The sequence below is a fragment of the Engystomops pustulosus genome, chromosome 5 (genome assembly GCF_040894005.1).
Source record: "Engystomops pustulosus chromosome 5, aEngPut4.maternal, whole genome shotgun sequence".
NCBI lineage: Eukaryota > Metazoa > Chordata > Amphibia > Anura > Leptodactylidae > Engystomops > Engystomops pustulosus.
In genome coordinates this window covers 142,691,925-142,712,027 of record NC_092415.1, presented here as the reverse complement: position 1 = coordinate 142,712,027, position 20,103 = coordinate 142,691,925, and the positions used below count along the sequence as shown (strand labels likewise).

General features: G+C 42.0%; 1 protein-coding gene across 1 annotated transcript in view; it reads right to left on the bottom strand.

Annotated features, from left to right (window-relative positions):
• NPSR1 (neuropeptide S receptor 1) overlaps nt 1–20,103 on the bottom strand; it is a 201,628-nt gene that overhangs the window by 167,844 nt on the left and 13,681 nt on the right. The window contains exon 2 of the mRNA XM_072153268.1: nt 3,852–3,993. Coding sequence (XP_072009369.1) covers nt 3,852–3,993 — 142 coding nt within the window. The remainder of the gene's footprint in view (nt 1–3,851; nt 3,994–20,103) is intronic.

The following is a 20,103-nucleotide window of genomic DNA, read 5'->3' as shown; positions in this document are numbered from 1 at the left end:
AAGCAGACAACAAACTGTTATTCTGTGCTGCTTTATACATTTGTGGTAAATTTCTTCAATGTTTAACTTGTTTTCAGTGAATAAGCAGTCAGCATTTGGATTATATTGAGATAGATAAGCTGGTAGAGGGGATGAATTTTATCATAAGTGGTAGCCGTGCCACTTGTAGATTTGGTGGTGTTAAGGGAGAGTCTGTGATGACTCAGAGCCTGTGATGACTCATATCACAAAATTCATGGACTGATAAAAGTGAGAAGGAAGACCATGATGTTTTTCTTGGACAGGATCATTAGAACCTGTTCAGGATAATGAGGAAATGATGATGTATGTTAAGCCACAGCAATATAGACAATTATACATTCACTAGGGCCAAAACACTGAGTAGTTAAGGACAGGGTAATGTTGCAGTAAATACATGCACCAGGTCATCTGCCACTATGATGTGGATGGCTGGATGGCTTACAAACCATGAAAGGTACCAGCTGTTTTACTAACATTACCAGCAGGCCATAGTTCTCAGTAACAGCCCCTTGAGGAAGCTGATGGCGTGTTGGGTCGCTGGGTCTTGGTGTCTAGAAAGTCTTCACAATTGGGTGTTTGTTGTTCCATTTCAAAAGTAATAGTTGTTATAATGTAATTGTGTGAAGCTGACCAGAGCAAATGGTAATTTTACTGTTATAAGGTATTAATTTTATTATTAATTCTCTGGATCGTATGTATTGTGTATGAATTAAATTTAGCAAATCACATTGAGGCTCATTTACTAAGGGCTTTGTGCCTTACTTTTGCAGACTGTGCACGTTCTTCTAGGCTAAAACTGCTCGCACAGGTATTTAAGAAGTGTCTGCGCCTCTATTGTGTTGCAAGTGACCCTCTTGTGACACAGTTGCGCTGGCTTTCATGCAACACAAATTGGGGGCGTGCCGTTGGTCCCACTGATTGGAACCAAGTGCCGTACTTAACTTAAATTGTGTTACACACCCTATGTTAAAGATGCACCACAAAAGAGATGGTGAACTCTTCGGGCCAGTGCGTGGGAGTGGCATTCATGATTTCTGGGGAAAATTTAGTTTGATGACCATCAGTTTCATGGGAGACATTACTCATTGCGTTCATAAGCCCAACATTTATTTTCAGTTTACAGAGATGCCTGAGGGTTTATTTTGCAGGACAAATTGTACATCCTGGGGACACCAATAAATGTTCCATGCAATGTACTTGGAGACTGGTAATAATTTAAAATGCAGCAAATTTGCAAAAACATGCAGCTGTTTTTATGGCTTTGTATGTGTGTTTTATAATATAACAGCCCTCTTGTAGGTTTTGTGCTTCCTTCTCTGTCCCTCTGTCCATTTGTTCCCACATGGTAGTAGTCAATAATTTGTCTTGGGTGTATAAATGTAAGACTAGTGGTCTTACAGTGCATTTTTCTAAGTCCAGATCATAAGTGCACATCTGAATTATACCATAATTATACCAGAAGTGAACAAAAGGACACTATATGTAAGCATTAATTCATCACTAATCTTACCCTTTCAAAATGTTATTATGTGGAAATAATAATCATCTTTACCTATTCTTGCATCTCCACTATTACTCCAATATCCCTCCACCTGCTGTTGAACTAATCACCCTCTCCTCTGCCCACTCATCTAACGACCTCTGCTATGTTATATTCTGGCTCCGTAAACTAGAGTAACCACCACAATCTAACTTTATTTTTATTGTGTGGCTCTGTTTTTATACCACAAAATACTTGAAAAAATTGCCACATTCTAACACCTGCAGCTTTACTTCAGTGTACAGAACTGTGTAAGAGCAGGGGCATAAGATCAGGGGGTGCAGAGGTTGCGGTCACACCCGGGTGTCACTTTCCCATATGAGAAGACTATTACTATAAACCATACATTAAAGTCAAGGGGCCTGGCACAGACTTTGCACTGGGGCCCATCAGCTTCTAGTTACGCCACTGTGTAAGAGGTAAGTCTTTGCAGGGACATTTTCATAAAAAAAGGAAAGAATTCATACATTTGGACGCTTTTTCTGTTACAGCATTTACACGTTGCTCCCTCAACACATTACTGCACACAACATTGTCACAGGTGCCCCTGTGATCCATATCCCGGTTCGCAGGCGCACCCGTGTACCTCCGTACGCCCCAGCTGCCAAACTCACCTGTCCCAGCTCCAGCTGCGATCCCCGCAATGCCCGCGCTCCGGTGCGCACGCTCTCCCGTGTCCTAGGCTCGGGGAAATTTAAAGGACCGCTAATTGGCGCTTTCTATGTTTCCTGCTGGATCTTTGTGCTTCCATGCCTAAGAGAAGCCTAGATTCCAAGTCCTCTGCTTTGGAATCTGCGTTGTCCCCGACTCTGATCCTGTGCTGCCTGACTGCGAGATTGCAATTCTGCACAACACCTTGGCCGCCAACGCTGGCAAAGTCGCACCTGTGGAACGACCTGGTGGTACCACGCCGCAACAAGTCCAACCTGCTTTGTGGCGGGCTCTGGAGAAACCCCGGTACCACTCAGACTCCGGTCCCTGGTGTCAGCTTACGTCATCTCCCGCGGTGGTACAGTGGATCCACTGCCTCTGATTGTGACAAACATAATGAGCAGTACATGCATTTCATGCATTGTTACAAATAAAGGTTTTGTTTTATTTTTTAAACACTGCTGATGTTTTTTATTTTGTTGGATTATAGGTTTTGCTGCACCTTATTTGGCGGTTGCATAAACAGTTCTCTATTTCCTTTGCCAGGCTTATTACTATAGAAAAAAGTGAATGATATTGTAGACTGTACAGCTTAATCATCTTCATCTAAATTGTTATTTTTTTTGCAATCTGATAACCTAATATTTCAACATGTCAGCTTAATACCACATATAATGTCTGTAAAGTTCTGTTTTGTCAATAAAGAAGAGGAAAAACTGCTTGTTATCTACTACCAGATCACTTTTATCTCTATGCAGTTTGTCCTTGATAGCATTCCACATTGGATAGCATTCCACATTGAAATGAAGTTAATGTTCTTTTCGGTCCATTGTACACAAATAATATTATTGTTAACAATCTATCCGACCCACGTGATTGTATTCCTTACTGCCTTTCACTGTGATCCCCTATTACTTTCTATGTAAAAGAGGGAACTCTATAGATTAATATTTTTTTTTATGTACTATCCACCACCATTCTTATTCTTCCAAGGGGCTACTTCATAAAGAGAAAAGCTTGATGTTCAAAGCACTAGTGTAGGAATAAACCTGCACTTTAATTATCACATAAGATTAAAAGTGTAATCCATATAAGCGTTAATTTTTTGGCCACGTAGAACCTTTGTCAAGCGAGGCAAGAAGATCCAGTACAACTGAAATGGTAGTCACTGACATGGATTACAATATCTATCTGATGTAATAATAATTATTCCTACACTGGTGTCTTGGACTTCAAGTGGACTGCCTTTATGCCTTTATTTACTGGGTAAATGGTTATTAGGTAGATGTTAATAAACCCAAATCCTTGTAATGGTCCACTTAGCATTTTAGAAATAATTTAAGAATAAAATTTAATTAATTAAGATGAACAGTTTTTTTTTGACAGGCATGTTTGAAACTATTAATTGCTTAAGGCTTCTGTTCAATTTAAAAAAAATATATCTTGAAATTTAAAAATAGTAGTATGCCTCAGCAGAAATAATTTTAGTACTACGTGAATGAGAATTCATTACATCTTATTTCCCAAAGTAATTCTATTTCTAGAGGTTATAAGATTAATACATTCATGTATATTTAAGTCATTAAATTTAAAATGAACTATATGATATATAAACTGATAAATTCGTTTTTTATTTTACCTGTGATTGCAAGTTGAGTAACAAAAAAAGTCATGCGAGACTTTCTCTTTCGTATCTTCTCTTTCCATGTTAGGTACAAGACTACTGAATTTCCAACCATGATAACGACAAACAAAATCCAAAGCGTAATCAGCTGTTCAGTCTAGAAAAAAGGGAAATTACTTTAATGAGTCTGGTTTACATATGCACCTTGGCAACTAATATTGATGAAGAGTAGCCCCTTCATGACTGCCATACAGATGTACAGTATATGTCTGATTTGTACATGCCCCTGCATATATTATACGTCAAGACAATGTTCCACTTTAAACGTTTGTATCTCTGGGAACATTGTTAGATTTGCAGTAAAATTTGTATTTTTAAATACAGATCTCAATTCCCAACTTTAACGTTAACAGTGGATGTCTTAGATTCTGTGTCACTTACAATCAAAATCTAGATGTTATATTAAAAGGGAGATCTCATCTTTGATAGGACACCAGAAGTGAAGGCAGCTGAAGGCAGAAGAAGCTACAGAAGACCCTTTGCAAATGTAGGAAACAGAAGGAGGGGGCTCGCTACATAAGAATTGGATAAAACACTGGGTGCACCCCTTTGGGGTGAAAGTGAAAAAGGGAAAGATTTTAAAAAAATAGAAAAAGTTGATCTGCTACAAAACTGATTGTACCAAATACATTTGTTTATTTGTAAGACAAATATGTTGGTATCAATATCAATAATCAATCAATAAACAATAGAGAAAACTATAAAAACAAAATGAATAAATAGGTCACTTTTTATGCTAAAATGGCTCTGGGGACCTCACATACCACTTACTGAGGTCCCTCTTGTTATGGGGGTTTATCTGTACATCACTTAAAAAGTCAATAGTTTGTGTGCTGGTATAAAGTTAAAGCTCTAATCATATGTATATTGTTCTACAATATCGTAGAAGATATATGTACTACTACTTCACAGGTGGTGATCACTCTCGTATATAAAGGGTACTTCAGCACTGCAAATACGAGCCATAGATCCGGCAGCTGGCAGTGTCATCCTACTCTCAGTTCGGCCTACTGAACAGCTGGTCTACCTGGCCGTAGATATTCAGACAAAAGCCGGTTTCCACTCTATGTTGAATAGTCAAGCTCTGGGCTGAACTTACAGGTAGGTTCCAAAGATGATTATACAGATGATGGTTAGTAAATTGGTACACTTTTCACAGTACTGAATAAGGTTCCCCAAAACAGATGCGTTTAGGAACTTTCAAATGTTTCTTCTTCAGTAGTCATTGAGGGTGTAAGTACTGCTAAAGAGTCAAACTTATATCATCCATCTGAGATGTCTCTCAATGGTGGCCTCACCATTAAAACATATATCATAAACATCATGAACATATCATAGAAACTTTATAAATAACCTAAAAACTTTAAAATTAAAGGGGTGTTTCCATTTCAGCAAAAAAGTTATTGTTTGTGTGATGAAAAGATATACATTTTTCCAATATATTTTTTTATATCAATTCCTCATGGTTTTCTAGAACTCTGATCTCTGTGATTCTATATTGTTTATTTCCAGTGGACAGAAATCGGACCATGGTCACACAGTTGCATGGCTCGTTCTATCACATAGCTCTGCTAAATATCTATAATACTAACGAGCTGTACACCTATATTACCATGGTCAGATTTATGACCAAAGGAAATAAAAAATAAAGCTTCCTATAGAATTACAGCAAGCAGAAATCTAGAAAACGGTGAAGAATTGATATACAATTTTCCAATATAATTTCTATAACTTTTATCATACAAACAATAACATTAATTTGCCAAAATGGCAATAACCCTTCAATGTTTCAAAATTAAAAATCATCTGTGATTCAATCCTATACAACTTACCGATAAAGTTCCCTCCTCGCCCGTCTCTATGATCTTTCTTTAGAGCCAAAAAATGTAATCCTTTGCGGGCTACAGTTGTGGCAGGTCAGAGTTCAGAGCAGGACTCCTATTTGGATTGGTAAAGTACCACCTTAACCCCAGAGTGATCACCACACCCAAAGTCATAGTACATATATCCTCTACTAAATTGTAGAACAATATACATATGGTTAGAGCATTGACTTTATACTGGCACATAAACTGTTGCATGTTTAGGAGATGGACTTTACTTTCAAAAGTTCATGCAACTATCTCTGAGCCTGGAACCAGTGATGGATTGACACTATACATATTTATAAAATATTTTGGTAAAGGTTTATACAATTTTACAGCTAATAAAAAAATTATACATAAAGAGAACTGGCACTAGTAAGTAGACTTAAACACATTGATTTATTAGTGTATGTTAGTATATAAAATCCATAAAGAAAATCACCATTGTATATTCTACCTTGACAGGGTTAATCCATCATATAATGTCCATATTGGATATATTTATAGTTAAGAAATTAGTGTTATGGAGATCATTCCACTCACTTCTTCTTCAGTTCCTGTGCTACTTGTCACGGTGCTCCCGCGTCCCACTTCTCAGGACGCGGGCTCACCCATGACCACTCTGTGCTCCCCACACTACAATCTTACCCCTTCCATTCCTGATTTTCGTCTGACGGATCTTCGTGCTCTATGCCGTCGAGAAAGCTTTGTCTTGTGCCTGTGATTGGATTTCCCGTTTTGACCCCGGACCTGTTCCCGTTTAGGCTCCTACATTGCCTGCCCTGACCTTCTGCTCCGTCTCTGGCCCTGAACCTTTGCCGTCTGAATTGACCACCAGCCTGTCCCCGACCACAAACTTGCCTGCTGACTTTGTACCTCGACCTTGGCTGCCACTGCAGACAAGTCACACCTGTGGAACAACCTGGAGGTATCACACCCCAGCAAGTCCAAAACGCTTTGCGATGGGCTCTGGTGAAAACTGGTTACCACTTAGATTCCAGTCCCAGGTGTCTGCTTGTGTCATCATCTCCGCTGGTCCAGGGGGTTCACTACCCCAGAAGCATGGCACTACTGAAGAAGAAATTAGTTACTTTGAAACACATCTAGCGAACTACAAACATCCCCTTATGAACGAGGCAAAGGGATCAGCCGATCCATAAGAGCATTCAGTTGTATAAAAGGCAATTCTTGTCTACAAAGAAGCTATAAAGGACTGCTTTTAATTTGTCTTTAATCATCTGCATAAAAAACTTGCTGGATCTAAGTACCTGTATATTACAAGCAGTGTGGAAAAAAACTACCCACATAGAAGAAAGCTGCATATAATGTTATACCGTATTAGGCTATATTCACACTGCCGTTGCCCGCCCGTACCGTAGCGGGCAACGGCAGTGTACGGGGAGAGGAGGAGGAGGTGAGCGCAGCTCACCCCCGCCCCTCTCCATAGCAACCTATGGCGCACGGCGCCGTATTACGGGAAAAGATAGGACAGGTCCTATCTTTTTCCCGGATACGGAACGGTACGGTGCCGCACGTGTGCGTCACCGTACCGCTCCCGTAGGGTGCCGTGCGCCCATAGAAGTGTATGGGGGGCGTATATCGGCCGTATATACGTCGGCCGTATATACGTCCCCCATACGTTAGTGTGAATGTAGCCTTAGTTAGGTTGTGAAGTCCCGTTGTCCTTCTGAGTTCCGTTGTCCATTGGACCGGTGGTGCTCCTCATCGGTGCGGTGCGTATGGGCAGCCGATGTCCTGCTGAAGATTCCCGGCAGCTGCTGAGCTAAGCATAACATGCCAAGTGGACTCTAACGTGTCAGAGAGAAAACAGAGGACTCTATATACATCGCCGCGAGTCTGCTCGTAAAAGTACCAGATACACATGGCTATATATTCTGGTTATTGTATTTAACCTTTACATTTGATTTATTGTACGACATACAGGTGCCTAGAATAGCCTTCTCTTTGTATATAGAAGTTTTTATAAAAGTTTTTTGATACAGTGTGTCCAAGAACCAATACATACCAGAATTAGAATATAAACCATAGAGATCTGTTGTTTTCATGATCATACATGTTTTAGTGGTATATAGAAACACTTATGTCAAAAAGATGTGGACATTATGTGATGGTTTAACCCTATCAAGGTACATTTTATTATGGTTATTTTCTTTTTGGATTTTATATACTAACATACACCAATAAATCAATGTGTTTAAGTGTACATACTAGTGCCAGTTCTCTTTATATATAATTTCCCATATTTTTGTAGCTTAGTGCCAGCTACTTTCTGTTCTGCAGCACAGTAAGTACAAGATTGGAAAAGTGTATCTGTGAGCGAGTGCCATCCCTTTTTCTTTTTTAATAAAAAAATTGATTGGAAAAAACAAAAAAGCTAATTTTTCACATTTTTTATCATTTCTCTGCTAATTCTATAAACAAATGCTATTAATAAAATTATTCAAGTTTAAGTCAGGTCATAAAAAAAATAAGTAAAAATTGTTATGATATGTAAAGTGGTTCCAAACATATTGTAATTTGAAGGAGAGCACAACAGAACAGCAAAAATTGACCTGGACATTCAAAAGTGACACAAACTCTATTTTTGAACTGTAGCCCTTAACGGAAACTATGGGGGGATTTATCAGGTCTTGTGCACCAGTTTCCCCCCCCCCCCCCACGCCACCTCCATGACCAGTGGGCGTGGAGGGGATAAAGGGGGTCATGCCCAGTGGTGGAATGGGCTGGCAGGGAGCAGGAACACACAAGCTATACTGGTGCAGGTTATAGTGCACTTTTAGAATTGCCACGTCACACACCAGCTGCCAGCTGCCAAAAAAATATCACAAGCTGGTACATGGTGATAAATCTCACTGTGTGTGTTTTATGTTCTTAAAAACTTTTGTTATAGGCTATATTCTACCAATCTATTAAATATTTCTGATTAACTTTAGGATTACGAGACAACAGCAAAATCTATATTGTGATGGGTTGCCATCTGGGATATATAAAAATGTAGTGGATTTTGCTGATTCATTTATTAAAGATCTTTATTAATGGCATTTTAAATTTAGTTCTTCCTGAATGATGAATCATATGTCACAGTTATATTAGAATCTCATAAAAAACAATATAAGTCACATAGACCTATTGCACCCTTAAACTTCAATATAAAAACAATGACTAAAGGTTTCACCTACACAGTGTCTATAACAATAGGTGAGATGGTAGATTAGATTCATGTCTTCATGTCTTCTAGATGCAGTCCATGAACTGTAATCCATGTGGGAGATTTATCAGAGATTATATGCCAGTTTTGCATACTGCAAGAAATCGCAGTTATATTTGTGGCTATGCAACCTTAAATGCATGAGGGCTTGGGGGTGTGGCTGCTGGAAGAGATGGCTGCCCCGTGCCTGCGCAATTCCTAAAAACCTGCAAACTTTTACTCATAGCTTTTTCTGCAAAACTATGCCATGTCCAACTTGCCGTAGTTTTGCACAGCAGCACTGTTGTCCGACAGATTCATCAAAAGGCCTCTTGATGTATCTGGGGGGACTGGGTGGGCACATAAACGAAGGCATATGATAAATCTCCCCCATATGTTTTTTGGATTGAATATTGCCCCAGGACCTGAGTTAATAACATCACAATCATCTATATTGCCACAAGTTGCTGCCCCAATTGGACTTCTGTCCTGTACTGAGAGTATAAATAAAATGTTGTGCAAATGAGTCACTTTTGCACATTTAATCTGCGATAAATGGCCAACATACTGTAAGAAATACAGGCAGTCCCAAACTTAAGGACACCTGACGTATCAGCCAAAAGAAAAAAATCACATGCCCGTAGTCATAGTGCATATACAGTAATGTAGAGGGTTTTTAAAAACAAAAATCAGGTAGTCACCGACATAAGAAACAGAAGATGTTCCAGAATTGATTGACACCATCGATATCCACACCTAAACTTAGAAGGCTTTCCACTCCTTTTTGTTTGACTCTGACCAGGATTCTAGATGTAAATTAGGTAGGAAGATGGTACAGATCATAACAGCAAATTATTCTCAAAATGCTTAATATCATACTCACTAGGGAGCTTAAATACATGATTTTATATTCATTTTTGAGCACTGGCTACTTGATTGTCTGTGGAGCTTTTATTTGGGGGACTCAATTTGGTCTGGTTGCTCCTCCACTGAATTTGTGTGGACATATCTAAATATGATATTCTCACAGACAGGTGACCAGTTAATAAAAAAACAAAAAACATTTTTCAAACATAAATATAATAATTGATCCAAGATTACAGGTATGGCCTTAAAAAATCAGCTTTTATAGTGTTTATAAACACTTATTCAAAATTCCTGTAGCACGCAAGTGACTAGATAACACAAGCATGTATTTAATGAAGTGACATCCTTTCTCATATTATCTCCAGACAAACACTTCAGGGCAAATGCAGTAGTGACTAGTGAAGATAACATAATAATTTACATTATGAGCACAAGAGTCACAAGTAAGATGAGAAGATATTGAAATGAGAATTTTCAGCAAGGTTTTTACATAGCTGTATCTGTTACAAGTGCTGGGTAGGCTGTTAAAATAAATAAAGACAATAAATTGCTGCATTAAAAACTGAAAATCCCTTAATGATTTTAAATAGATGAGAGTTGTCAGAACTGTTGTAAAATGTGAAAATTCTAGTTGGAAACATTATATTAGCTCCCTGCTGTTTTTGCATACATGATATAACTTTGAAGTCGGGGGTTCTCATCTTAGCTATTTGATTGTAAAGAACAGCTTGTGAAATGGTTTAACATATTCATTTCTGCTATTTTCTATGCAGTTATCTATCTATCTATCTATCTATCTATCTATCTATCTATCTATCTATCTATCTATCTATCTATCTATGCAGGAGGATATTGCTGGAGTCTGTATTGTTGAAGTGTGTGCCAAATCTTGCACAGATTGCATGTCTAAGACTCAATTCAATTGATAGCATTGGTGTTGATGATACTTCCCTCCTACCTCTGCCAGATGCTTTAATAATACCTTTTTATTATGCTATGGGTTCTACAGTCATGGCCAAAAGTTTTGAGAATGATACAAATGTTAATTTTTACAAAGTCTACTGAATCAGGTTTTATAATGGCAATTTGCATATACTCCAGAATGTTATAAAGAGAGATCAGCTTAACAGCAATTAATTGCAAAGTCAATATTTGCCTAGAAAATGAGCTTTTTCCACCAAAACACACTTCAACTTCATTGCAGGCCTGCCTTAAAAGGAGCAGCTAACATCGTTTCGGTGATTGCTTCATTAACACAGGTGTGTTGATGAGGACAGGGTGGGAGATCAATCTGTCATGATTAACCCCTTCCCAACTTGCACCATACTAGTACTGTGAAAGCTGGGTCCCGGTGCATGGAGAGGGCTCGCGGGCCTGTAAGTCTTTGCTGCATATCTCAGTAAAGGCTTACCGGTAACATCCACGATCGATGCTAGTACCAATTGCGGGTGTTTTCCCGCTGACCGCCGCCGGCTGCAGATCGGCGCTCCCCGTGACGTCATGTGGGAGCAGCGGTCCTTCGCCATGACAGCCTCGGGTCTTCCGAAGACCCGAGGTTGTGTGGTTTTAACCCATTCATTACAATGTACTAATTGCACATTTTAATGAATGAGGAAAAACCCATATACTGCCATACTGTAGTATGGCAATATATGATAGGATAGATCAGACAACCTAGGGTTAAATTACCCTAGGTAGTCTGAAAAATAGTAAATGTAAAAATAAAAAACAGTTTAAAAAAAAAATTATAATTAAAAAAAATAGAAATTCAAATCACCCCCCTTCCCCTAGAACTGATATAAATATTATTAAACAGTAAAAATCATAAACACATTAGGTATTGAATCTGAAAATGCCTGATCTATCAAAATATAATAACGGCTTTTCGCTGCGTTTAACCCCGTAATAGAAAATAGCGCCCAAAGTCGAAAATGGCACTTTTTTGCCATTTTGAAAAATATAAAAAAATCAATAAAAAGTGAACAAAACGTTGCACAGTCCTAAAAATTTTAGCAATGAAAATGCCATCACAAGTCGCAAAACATGACATCAACCACAGCTCTGTACACCAAAGAATGAAAAAGTTATTGGTGCCAGAAGATAGCACAAGAGGTTTTAAGAAGTGTACAAGAGGTTTTAATTTTTGCAAATGTATGAAAACATTATAAAACCTATACAAATTTGTTGTCCCCATAATCGTACCAACCCAAAGAATAAAGTAGACATGTCATTTGGTGCCCACAGTGAAAGCAAAAGCGTTTTTTCACCATTTTCACTGCATTTGGATTTTTTTTTTCCTGCTTCACAGTACACGGCATGGAATATTAAATACCGTGACTATGAAGTGCAATTTGTTACGCAGAAAATAAGCTTTCACAGAGCTCTTTATGTGGAAAAATAAAAAAGTTATAGATTTTTGAAGGTGGTATGTGAAAAATATAAGGGCCAGGTCGTTAAGGGGTTAAGTAAGAATCACACCAATGTTTCTCTTCTGTTAACCATGGTTATCTCTAAAGAAACACGTGCAGTCATCATTGCACTGCACAAAACTGGCCTAACAGGGAACAGTATCGCAGCTAGAAAGATTGCACATCAATCAACAATCTATCGCATCATCAAGGAATTCAAAAAGAGAGGTTACATTGTTGCCAAAAAGGCTCCAGGGCGCCCAAGAAGGACCAGCAAGCGTCAGGACCGTCTCTTAAAAGTGTTTCAGCTTCGGGATTGGGCTACCAGCAGTGCAGAGCTTGCTCAGGAATGGCAGCAGGCAGGTGTGAGTCCATCTGCACGCACTGTGAGGCGGAGACTCTTGGAGCAAGGCCTGTTGTCAAGAAGGGCAGCAAAGAAGCCACTTCTCTCCAGAAAAAACATCAGGGACAGACTGATATTCTGCAAAAGGTACAGGGAGTGGACTGCTGAGGACTGGGATAAAGTCATTTTCTCTGATGAATCCCCTTTCTGATTGTTTGGAACATCTGTAAAACAGCTTGTTCAGAGAAGACAAGGTGAGCGATACCACCAGTCTTGTCTCATGCCAACTGTAAAGCATACTGCAACCATTCATGTGTGGGGTTGCTTCTCAGCCAAGGGAATCGGCTCTCTCACAGTCTTGCCTAAAAACACATCCATGAATAAAGAATGGTACCAGAATGTCCTCCATGAGCAACTTCTCCCAACCATCCAGGAGCAGTTTGGTGATCAACAATGCCTTTTCCAGCATGATGGAGCACCTTGCCATAAAGCACAGGTGATAACTAAATGGCTCAGGTAACAAAACATAGAGATTTTGGGTCCATGGCCTTGAAACTCCCCAGATCTTAATCCCATTGAGAACTTGTTGTCAATCATCAAGAGACGGGTGGACAAACAAAACCTAACAAATTGTGACAAAATGCAAGCATTGATTGTGCAAGAATGGACTGCTATCAGTCAGGATTTGGTCCAGAAGTTGATTGAGAGGGTCAACACTGCAAATATTGACCTGCTGCATTAACTCATTCTCAGTCAATAAAAGCTTTTGTTACTCATAATATGATTGCACTTGTATTTCTGTATGTGATAAAAACATCTGATAAACACACATAAAAACCAGAGGATCATGTGAAAATATAATATTTGTGTCATTCTCAAAACTTTTGGCCATGACTGTAGCCTCCCTGTGGCTTTAAGGTCCTTTAGTTCAGTGATGGCGAACCTTTTAGAGGCCGAGTGCCCAAACTACAACAAAGACCTACTTATTTATCGCAAAGTGCCAACACAGAAATTTCATTTGTGATTTATACTCCCTTCTCGGTCACAGTTTTCATTGATACCAGCACCCTGAGGACACCAATAAAGCAGAAAATAGTCCCAGGTAGAGCTGTCACTTTAAAATAGCTCTGTGCACAGCAAGTCCTGGGCTGTCTGGGACTACAGGAAGATACCTGGATTAATCTCTGGTGATGGCCTGAGTGCCCACAGAAAGGGCTCCGAGTGCCACCTCTGGCACCAGTGCCATAGGTTAGCCATCACTGCTTTAGTTGAATGATATTTATCAACATCTATGTTAATTTAGGAAAGACATCTGTATTTAGTCTTGTAAATGGCTGAAACAGAATAATCTGATGTATTTAAGCTTAACAGATTACTAGCACATACTTTCTTATCCAATTTCCAGAAATTGAGTGAGAGGCTTAAAAATGCAAAATGCTTCATTTTTTTTGAGCAAATAAGTCCAAGAATTCACAAAAGTCTATTTTTATGCCAGAATACTGGAAAGCAGAGCTTGATAAATTTCAATGGATATAATTTGTCAAGCTCTGTTTTCCAGTATTATGTATGTACAATGCTTTGTAAATCCTTACTTTTTTTAGAAGTTAAAGGAAATTTAAGAAATAGTATCTCATAGATTTTAAGTTGTTGCAAGCAGGACTCTCACACCAAATGTTTCATATGACTATGTTTTTAATCTGTAATGTATTATTTTGGTTGTATATGTACCCCATGATCTTTAAAATGTTGTAAAATATGATGCTGCTATATAAATACAAATTTGTTATAAGGATTATTATTAGAGATGAGCGAACACTAAAATGCTCGGGTACTCGTTATTCGAGACGAACTTTTCCCGATGCTCGAGTGCTCGTCTCGAATAACGAACCCCATTGAAGTCAATGGGAGACTCGAGCATTTTTCAAGGGGACCAAGGCTCTGCACAGGGAAGCTTGGCCAAACACCTGGGAACCTCAGAAAAGGATGGAAACACCACGGAAATGGACAGGAAACAGCAGGGGCAGCATGCATGGATGCCTCTGAGGCTGCATAATCGCACCATTATGCCAAAATTATGGGCAACAGCATGGCCATGACAGAGTGACAGAATGAAGCTAGATAGCATCTAAAACATCCAATAATTGACCCTGACACTATAGGGGACGGCATGCAGAGGCAGCGGCAGCAGGCTAGAGAGTGTCATGGCGACATACCCTAAATGGACTCAGGCTTCAAACCAATGGGTGGCAGAGAGGAACCAAAGGAGGTGAGCAAGAAGCGCTCAAATAATATCGGTACATGATAAAAGTTTGCCAGTATATTTTGTGGATTACACAGCAGGGTGGCGACAAAGTTAACATGGAAGCCATGAAAACAACCCAAAATTCTGCCTGACACAGCTCGTTTGATAAGGGGACGATGTATGGAGGCAGTGAACTAGTAGTAGATTAAAGGTGCTGCAGTTAAAACTATGTTAGTTGGATCTTGGCATGGAGCTGGCGCCAATCCAAGCCCCTGTCTCTAGGCTACTCCCCAAACAGCACTTCTAAGAACCTTTTGTATAAGATCAAGTGTAGTAGCGTTCTTATAAGTTTAGGATATGCCGGGTGAGGGGAATGTAAACAGATGCGCAAGAAGCGCTGAAATAATATCCCTAAATGGTAAAAGTTTGCAAGTATATTTTGGGGATTACACAGCAGGGTGGCGACAAAGTTAACAACTTTGATGTGGAATGCCCTGTAATAGCTCTTGGGCGGTGTGCCTTTTATCGCCTAGGCTCAGCAGTTTCAGCACCGCCTGCTGTCGCTTAGCGACGGCACTGCTGCTGTGCCTAGAGCTACCGACTGATGGCGCCATGCCCACGGATGGTAATTCGGAGGAGGAGGAGGTGGAGGAGGGGTGGGAGGAGGTATAGTAGGCCTTTGAGACCTGGACCGAGGTAGGCCCCGCAATTCTCTGCGTCGGCAGTATATGACCAGCCCCAGGGTCAGACTCGGTCCCAGCCTGCACCAAGTTAAGTGTAGTAGCGTTCTTATAAGTTTGGGATATGGCGGGTGAGGGGAATGTAAACAGATGCGCAAGAAGCGCATGATGCGCATGGAGCTGGCGTTCCGCTGCCAGGCGAGCTTTCGCCAATCCAAGCCCCTGTCTCTAGGCTACTCCCCAAACAGCACTTCTAAGAACCTTTTGTATAAGATCAAGTGTAGTAGCGTTCTTATAAGTTTAGGATATGCCGGGTGAGGGGAATGTAAACAGATGCGCAAGAAGCGCTGAAATAATATCCCTAAATGGTAAAAGTTTGCAAGTATATTTTGGGGATTACACAGCAGGGTGGCGACAAAGTTAACAACTTTGATGTGGAATGCCCTGTAATAGCTCTTGGGCGGTGTGCCTTTTATCGCCTAGGCTCAGCAGTTTCAGCACCGCCTGCTGTCGCTTAGCGACGGCACTGCTGCTGTGCCTAGAGCTACCGACTGATGGCGCCATGCCCACGGATGGTAATTCGGAGGAGGAGGAGGTGGAGGAGGGGTGGGAGGAGGTATAGTAGGCCTTTGAGACCTGGACCGAGGTAGGCCCCGCAATTCTCTGCGTCGGCAGTATATGACCAGCCCCAGGGTCAGACTCGGTCCCAGCCTGCACCAAGTTAAGTGTAGTAGCGTTCTCATAAGTTTGGGATATGGCGGGTGAGGGGAATGTAAACAGATGCGCAAGAAGCGCATGATGCGCATGGAGCTGGCGTTCCGCTGCCAGGCGAGCTTTCGCCAATCCAAGCCCCTGTCTCTAGGCTACTCCCCAAACAGCACTTCTAAGAACCTTTTGTATAAGATCAAGTGTAGTAGCGTTCTTATAAGTTTAGGATATGCCGGGTGAGGGGAATGTAAACAGATGCGCAAGAAGCGCTGAAATAATATCCCTAAATGGTAAAAGTTTGCCAGTATATTTTGTGGATAACACAGCAGGGTGGCGACAAAGTTAACAACTTTGATGTGGAATCCATGAAAACAACCCAAATTTCTGCCTGACACACCTCGTTTGATAAAGGGACGATGTATGGAGGCAGCTATATGGACGACTTTTGGAGGTAGCAATGGAGACAACGTGTGGAGGCTGCTATGGAGACAATTTAATTTGGATAGTGCCTGTATGTGGCAGTCCCAAACATTTTTCAAACCAGAGGAGCAGGTAGGTGGCCCTCCAGTAAAATGGGATAGATTGAGTGCCTGTATGTGGCAGTCCCAAAAATGTTTCAAACCAGAGGAGCAGGTAGGTGGCCCTCCAGTAAAATGGAATAGATTGAGTGCCTGTATGTGGCAGTCCCAAAAATTGTTCAAACCAGAGGAGCAGGTAGGTGGCCCTGCAGTAAAATGGAATAGATTGAGTGCCTGTATGTGGCAGTCCCAAAAATTGTTCAAACCAGAGGAGCAGGTAGGTGGCCCTGCAGTAAAATGGAATAGATTGAGTGCCTGTATGTGGCAGTCCCAAAAATGTTTCAAACCAGAGGAGCAGGTAGGTGGCCCTCCAGTAAAATGGGATAGATTGAGTGCCTGTATGTGGCAGTCCCAAAAATGTTTCAAACCAGAGGAGCAGGTAGGTGGCCCTCCAGTAAAATGGAATAGATTGAGTGCCTGTATGTGGCAGTCCCAAAAATTGTTCAAACCAGAGGAGCAGGTAGGTGGCCCTGCAGTAAAATGGAATAGATTGAGTGCCTGTATGTGGCAGTCCCAAAAATTGTTCAAACCAGAGGAGCAGGTAGGTGGCCCTGCAGTAAAATGGAATAGATTGAGTGCCTGTATGTGGCAGTCCCAAAAATGTTTCAAACCAGAGGAGCAGGTAGGTGGCCCTCCAGTAAAATGGGATAGATTGAGTGCCTGTATGTGGCAGTCCCAAAAATGTTTCAAACCAGAGGAGCAGGTAGGTGGCCCTCCAGTAAAATGGAATAGATTGAGTGCCTGTATGTGGCAGTCCCAAAAATTGTTCAAACCAGAGGAGCAGGTAGGTGGCCCTGCAGTAAAATGGAATAGATTGAGTGCCTGTATGTGGCAGTCCCAAAAATTGTTCAAACCAGAGGAGCAGGTAGGTGGCCCTGCAGTAAAATGGAATAGATTGAGTGCCTGTATGTGGCAGTCCCAAAAATTGTTCAAACCAGAGGAGCAGGTAGGTGGCCCTGCAGTAAAATGGAATAGATTGAGTGCCTGTATGTGGCAGTCCCAAAAATGTTTCAAACCAGAGGAGCAGGTAGGTGGCCCTGCAGTAAAATGGAATAGATTGAGTGCCTGTATGTGGCAGTCCCAAAAATTGTTCAAACCAGAGGAGCAGGTAGGTGGCCCTGCAGTAAAATGGAATAGATTGAGTGCCTGTATGTGGCAGTCCCAAAAATGTTTCAAACCAGAGGAGCAGGTAGGTGGCCCTCCAGTAAAATGGAATAGATTGAGTGCCTGTATGTGGCAGTCCCAAAAATTGTTCAAACCAGAGGAGCAGGTAGGTGGCCCTGCAGTAAAATGGAATAGATTGAGTGCCTGTATGTGGCAGTCCCAAAAATTTTTTAAAACAGAGGACCGGGTAGGTGGCCCTCCAGAAAAATGGAATAGATTGAGTGCCTGTATGTGGCACTCACAAAAATTGTTTCAAACAGAGGACCGGGTAGGTGGCCCTCCAGAAAAATTAAATGCATGAAGTACTATAGCAAGAGCCAGTGGGCCCTGTCAAAAAATAGCCAGTTTCCTCTGCTTTACTGTACAAAGAGGAGGAGAAGGAGGAAAATGAGGAGGAGGAGGAGGAGTGGATCAATTATTCAGGTTGAGCTTCCTTCACCTGGTGGAGATTGGAAATTCTGAGAAATCCAGCCTTTATTCATTTTAATAAGCGTCAGCCTGTCAGCGCTGTCAGTCGACAGGCGTGTACGCTTATCGGTGATGATGCCACCAGCTGCACTGAAAACCCGCTCGGACAAGACGCTAGCGGCAGGGCAGGCAAGAACCTCCAAGGCGTACAGCGCCAGTTCGTGCCACATGTCCAGCTTTGAAACCCAGTAGTTGTAGGGAGCTGTGTGATCATTTAGGACGATGGTATGGTCAGCTACGTACTCCCTCACCATCTTTCTGTAAAGATCAGCCCTACTCTGCCGAGACTGGGGACAGGTGACAGTGTCTTGCTGGGGTGACATAAAGCTGGCAAAAGCCTTGTAAAGCGTACCCTTGCCAGTGCTGGACAAGCTGCCTGCTCGCCTACTCTCCCTCGCTACTTGTCCCGCAGAACTACGCACTCTGCCGCTAGCGCTGTCAGAAGGGAAATACTGTTTCAGCTTGTGCACCAGGGCCTGCTGGTATTCATGCATTCTCACACTCCTTTCCTCTCCAGGGATGAGAGTGGGAAGATTTTGCTTGTACCGTGGGTCCAGGAGAGTGAACACCCAGTAATCGGTGCTGGAATAAATTCTTTGAACGCGAGGGTCACGGGATAGGCAGCCTAGCATGAAATCTGCCATATGCGCCAGAGTACCAACGCGTAAGAATTCACTCCCCTCACTGGCCTGACTGTCCATTTCCTCCTCCTCCAACTCCTCCAACTCCTCTTCTTCTGCCCATACACGCTGAACAGTGAAGGACTCAACAATGGTCCCCTCTTGTGTCTCGCCAACATTCTCCTCCTCTTCCTCCTCCACCTCCACCTCCTCCGATATGCGCTGAGAAACAGACCTCAGGGTGCTTTGGCTATCAACAAGGGAATATTCTTCCCCCGTCTCTTGTGACGAGCGCAAAGCTTCCGACTTCATGCTGACCAGAGAGTTTTTCAACAGGCCAAGCAGCGGGATGGTGAGGCTGATGATGGCGGCATCGCCACTGACCATCTGTGTTGACTCCTCAAAGTTACTCAGCACCTGACAGATATCAGACATCCACGTCCACTCCTCATTGTAGACTTGAGGAAGCTGACTGACCTGACTACCAGTTCTGGTGGAAGTTGACATCTGGCAGTCTACAATCGCTCTGCGCTGCTGGTAAACTCTGGATAACATGGTCAGTGTTGAATTCCACCTCGTGGGCACGTCGCACAACAGTCGGTGAGCGGGCAGTTGGAGGCGGCGCTGCGCTGCCCTGAGAGTGGCAGCATCTGGGCTGGACTTCCTGAAATGCGCACAGATGCGGCGCACCTTCGTGAGCAAATCAGACAGATTGGGGTATGTCTTGAGGAAACGCTGCACTATCAGATTTAACACATGGGCCAGGCATGGCACATGTGTCAGTCTGCCGAGTTGCAGAGCCGCCACCAGGTTACGGCCGTTGTCACACACAACCATTCCCGGCTTGAGGTTCAGCGGTGCCAGCCACAGATCAGTCTGCGCCGTGATGCCCTGTAATAGCTCTTGGGCGGTGTGCCTTTTGTCGCCTAGGCTCAGCAGTTTGAGCACCGCCTGCTGTCGCTTAGCGACGGCACTGCTGCTGTGCCTAGAGCTACCGACTGATGGCGCCGTGCCCACGGATGGTAGTTCGGAGGAGGAGGTGGAGGAGGGGTGGGA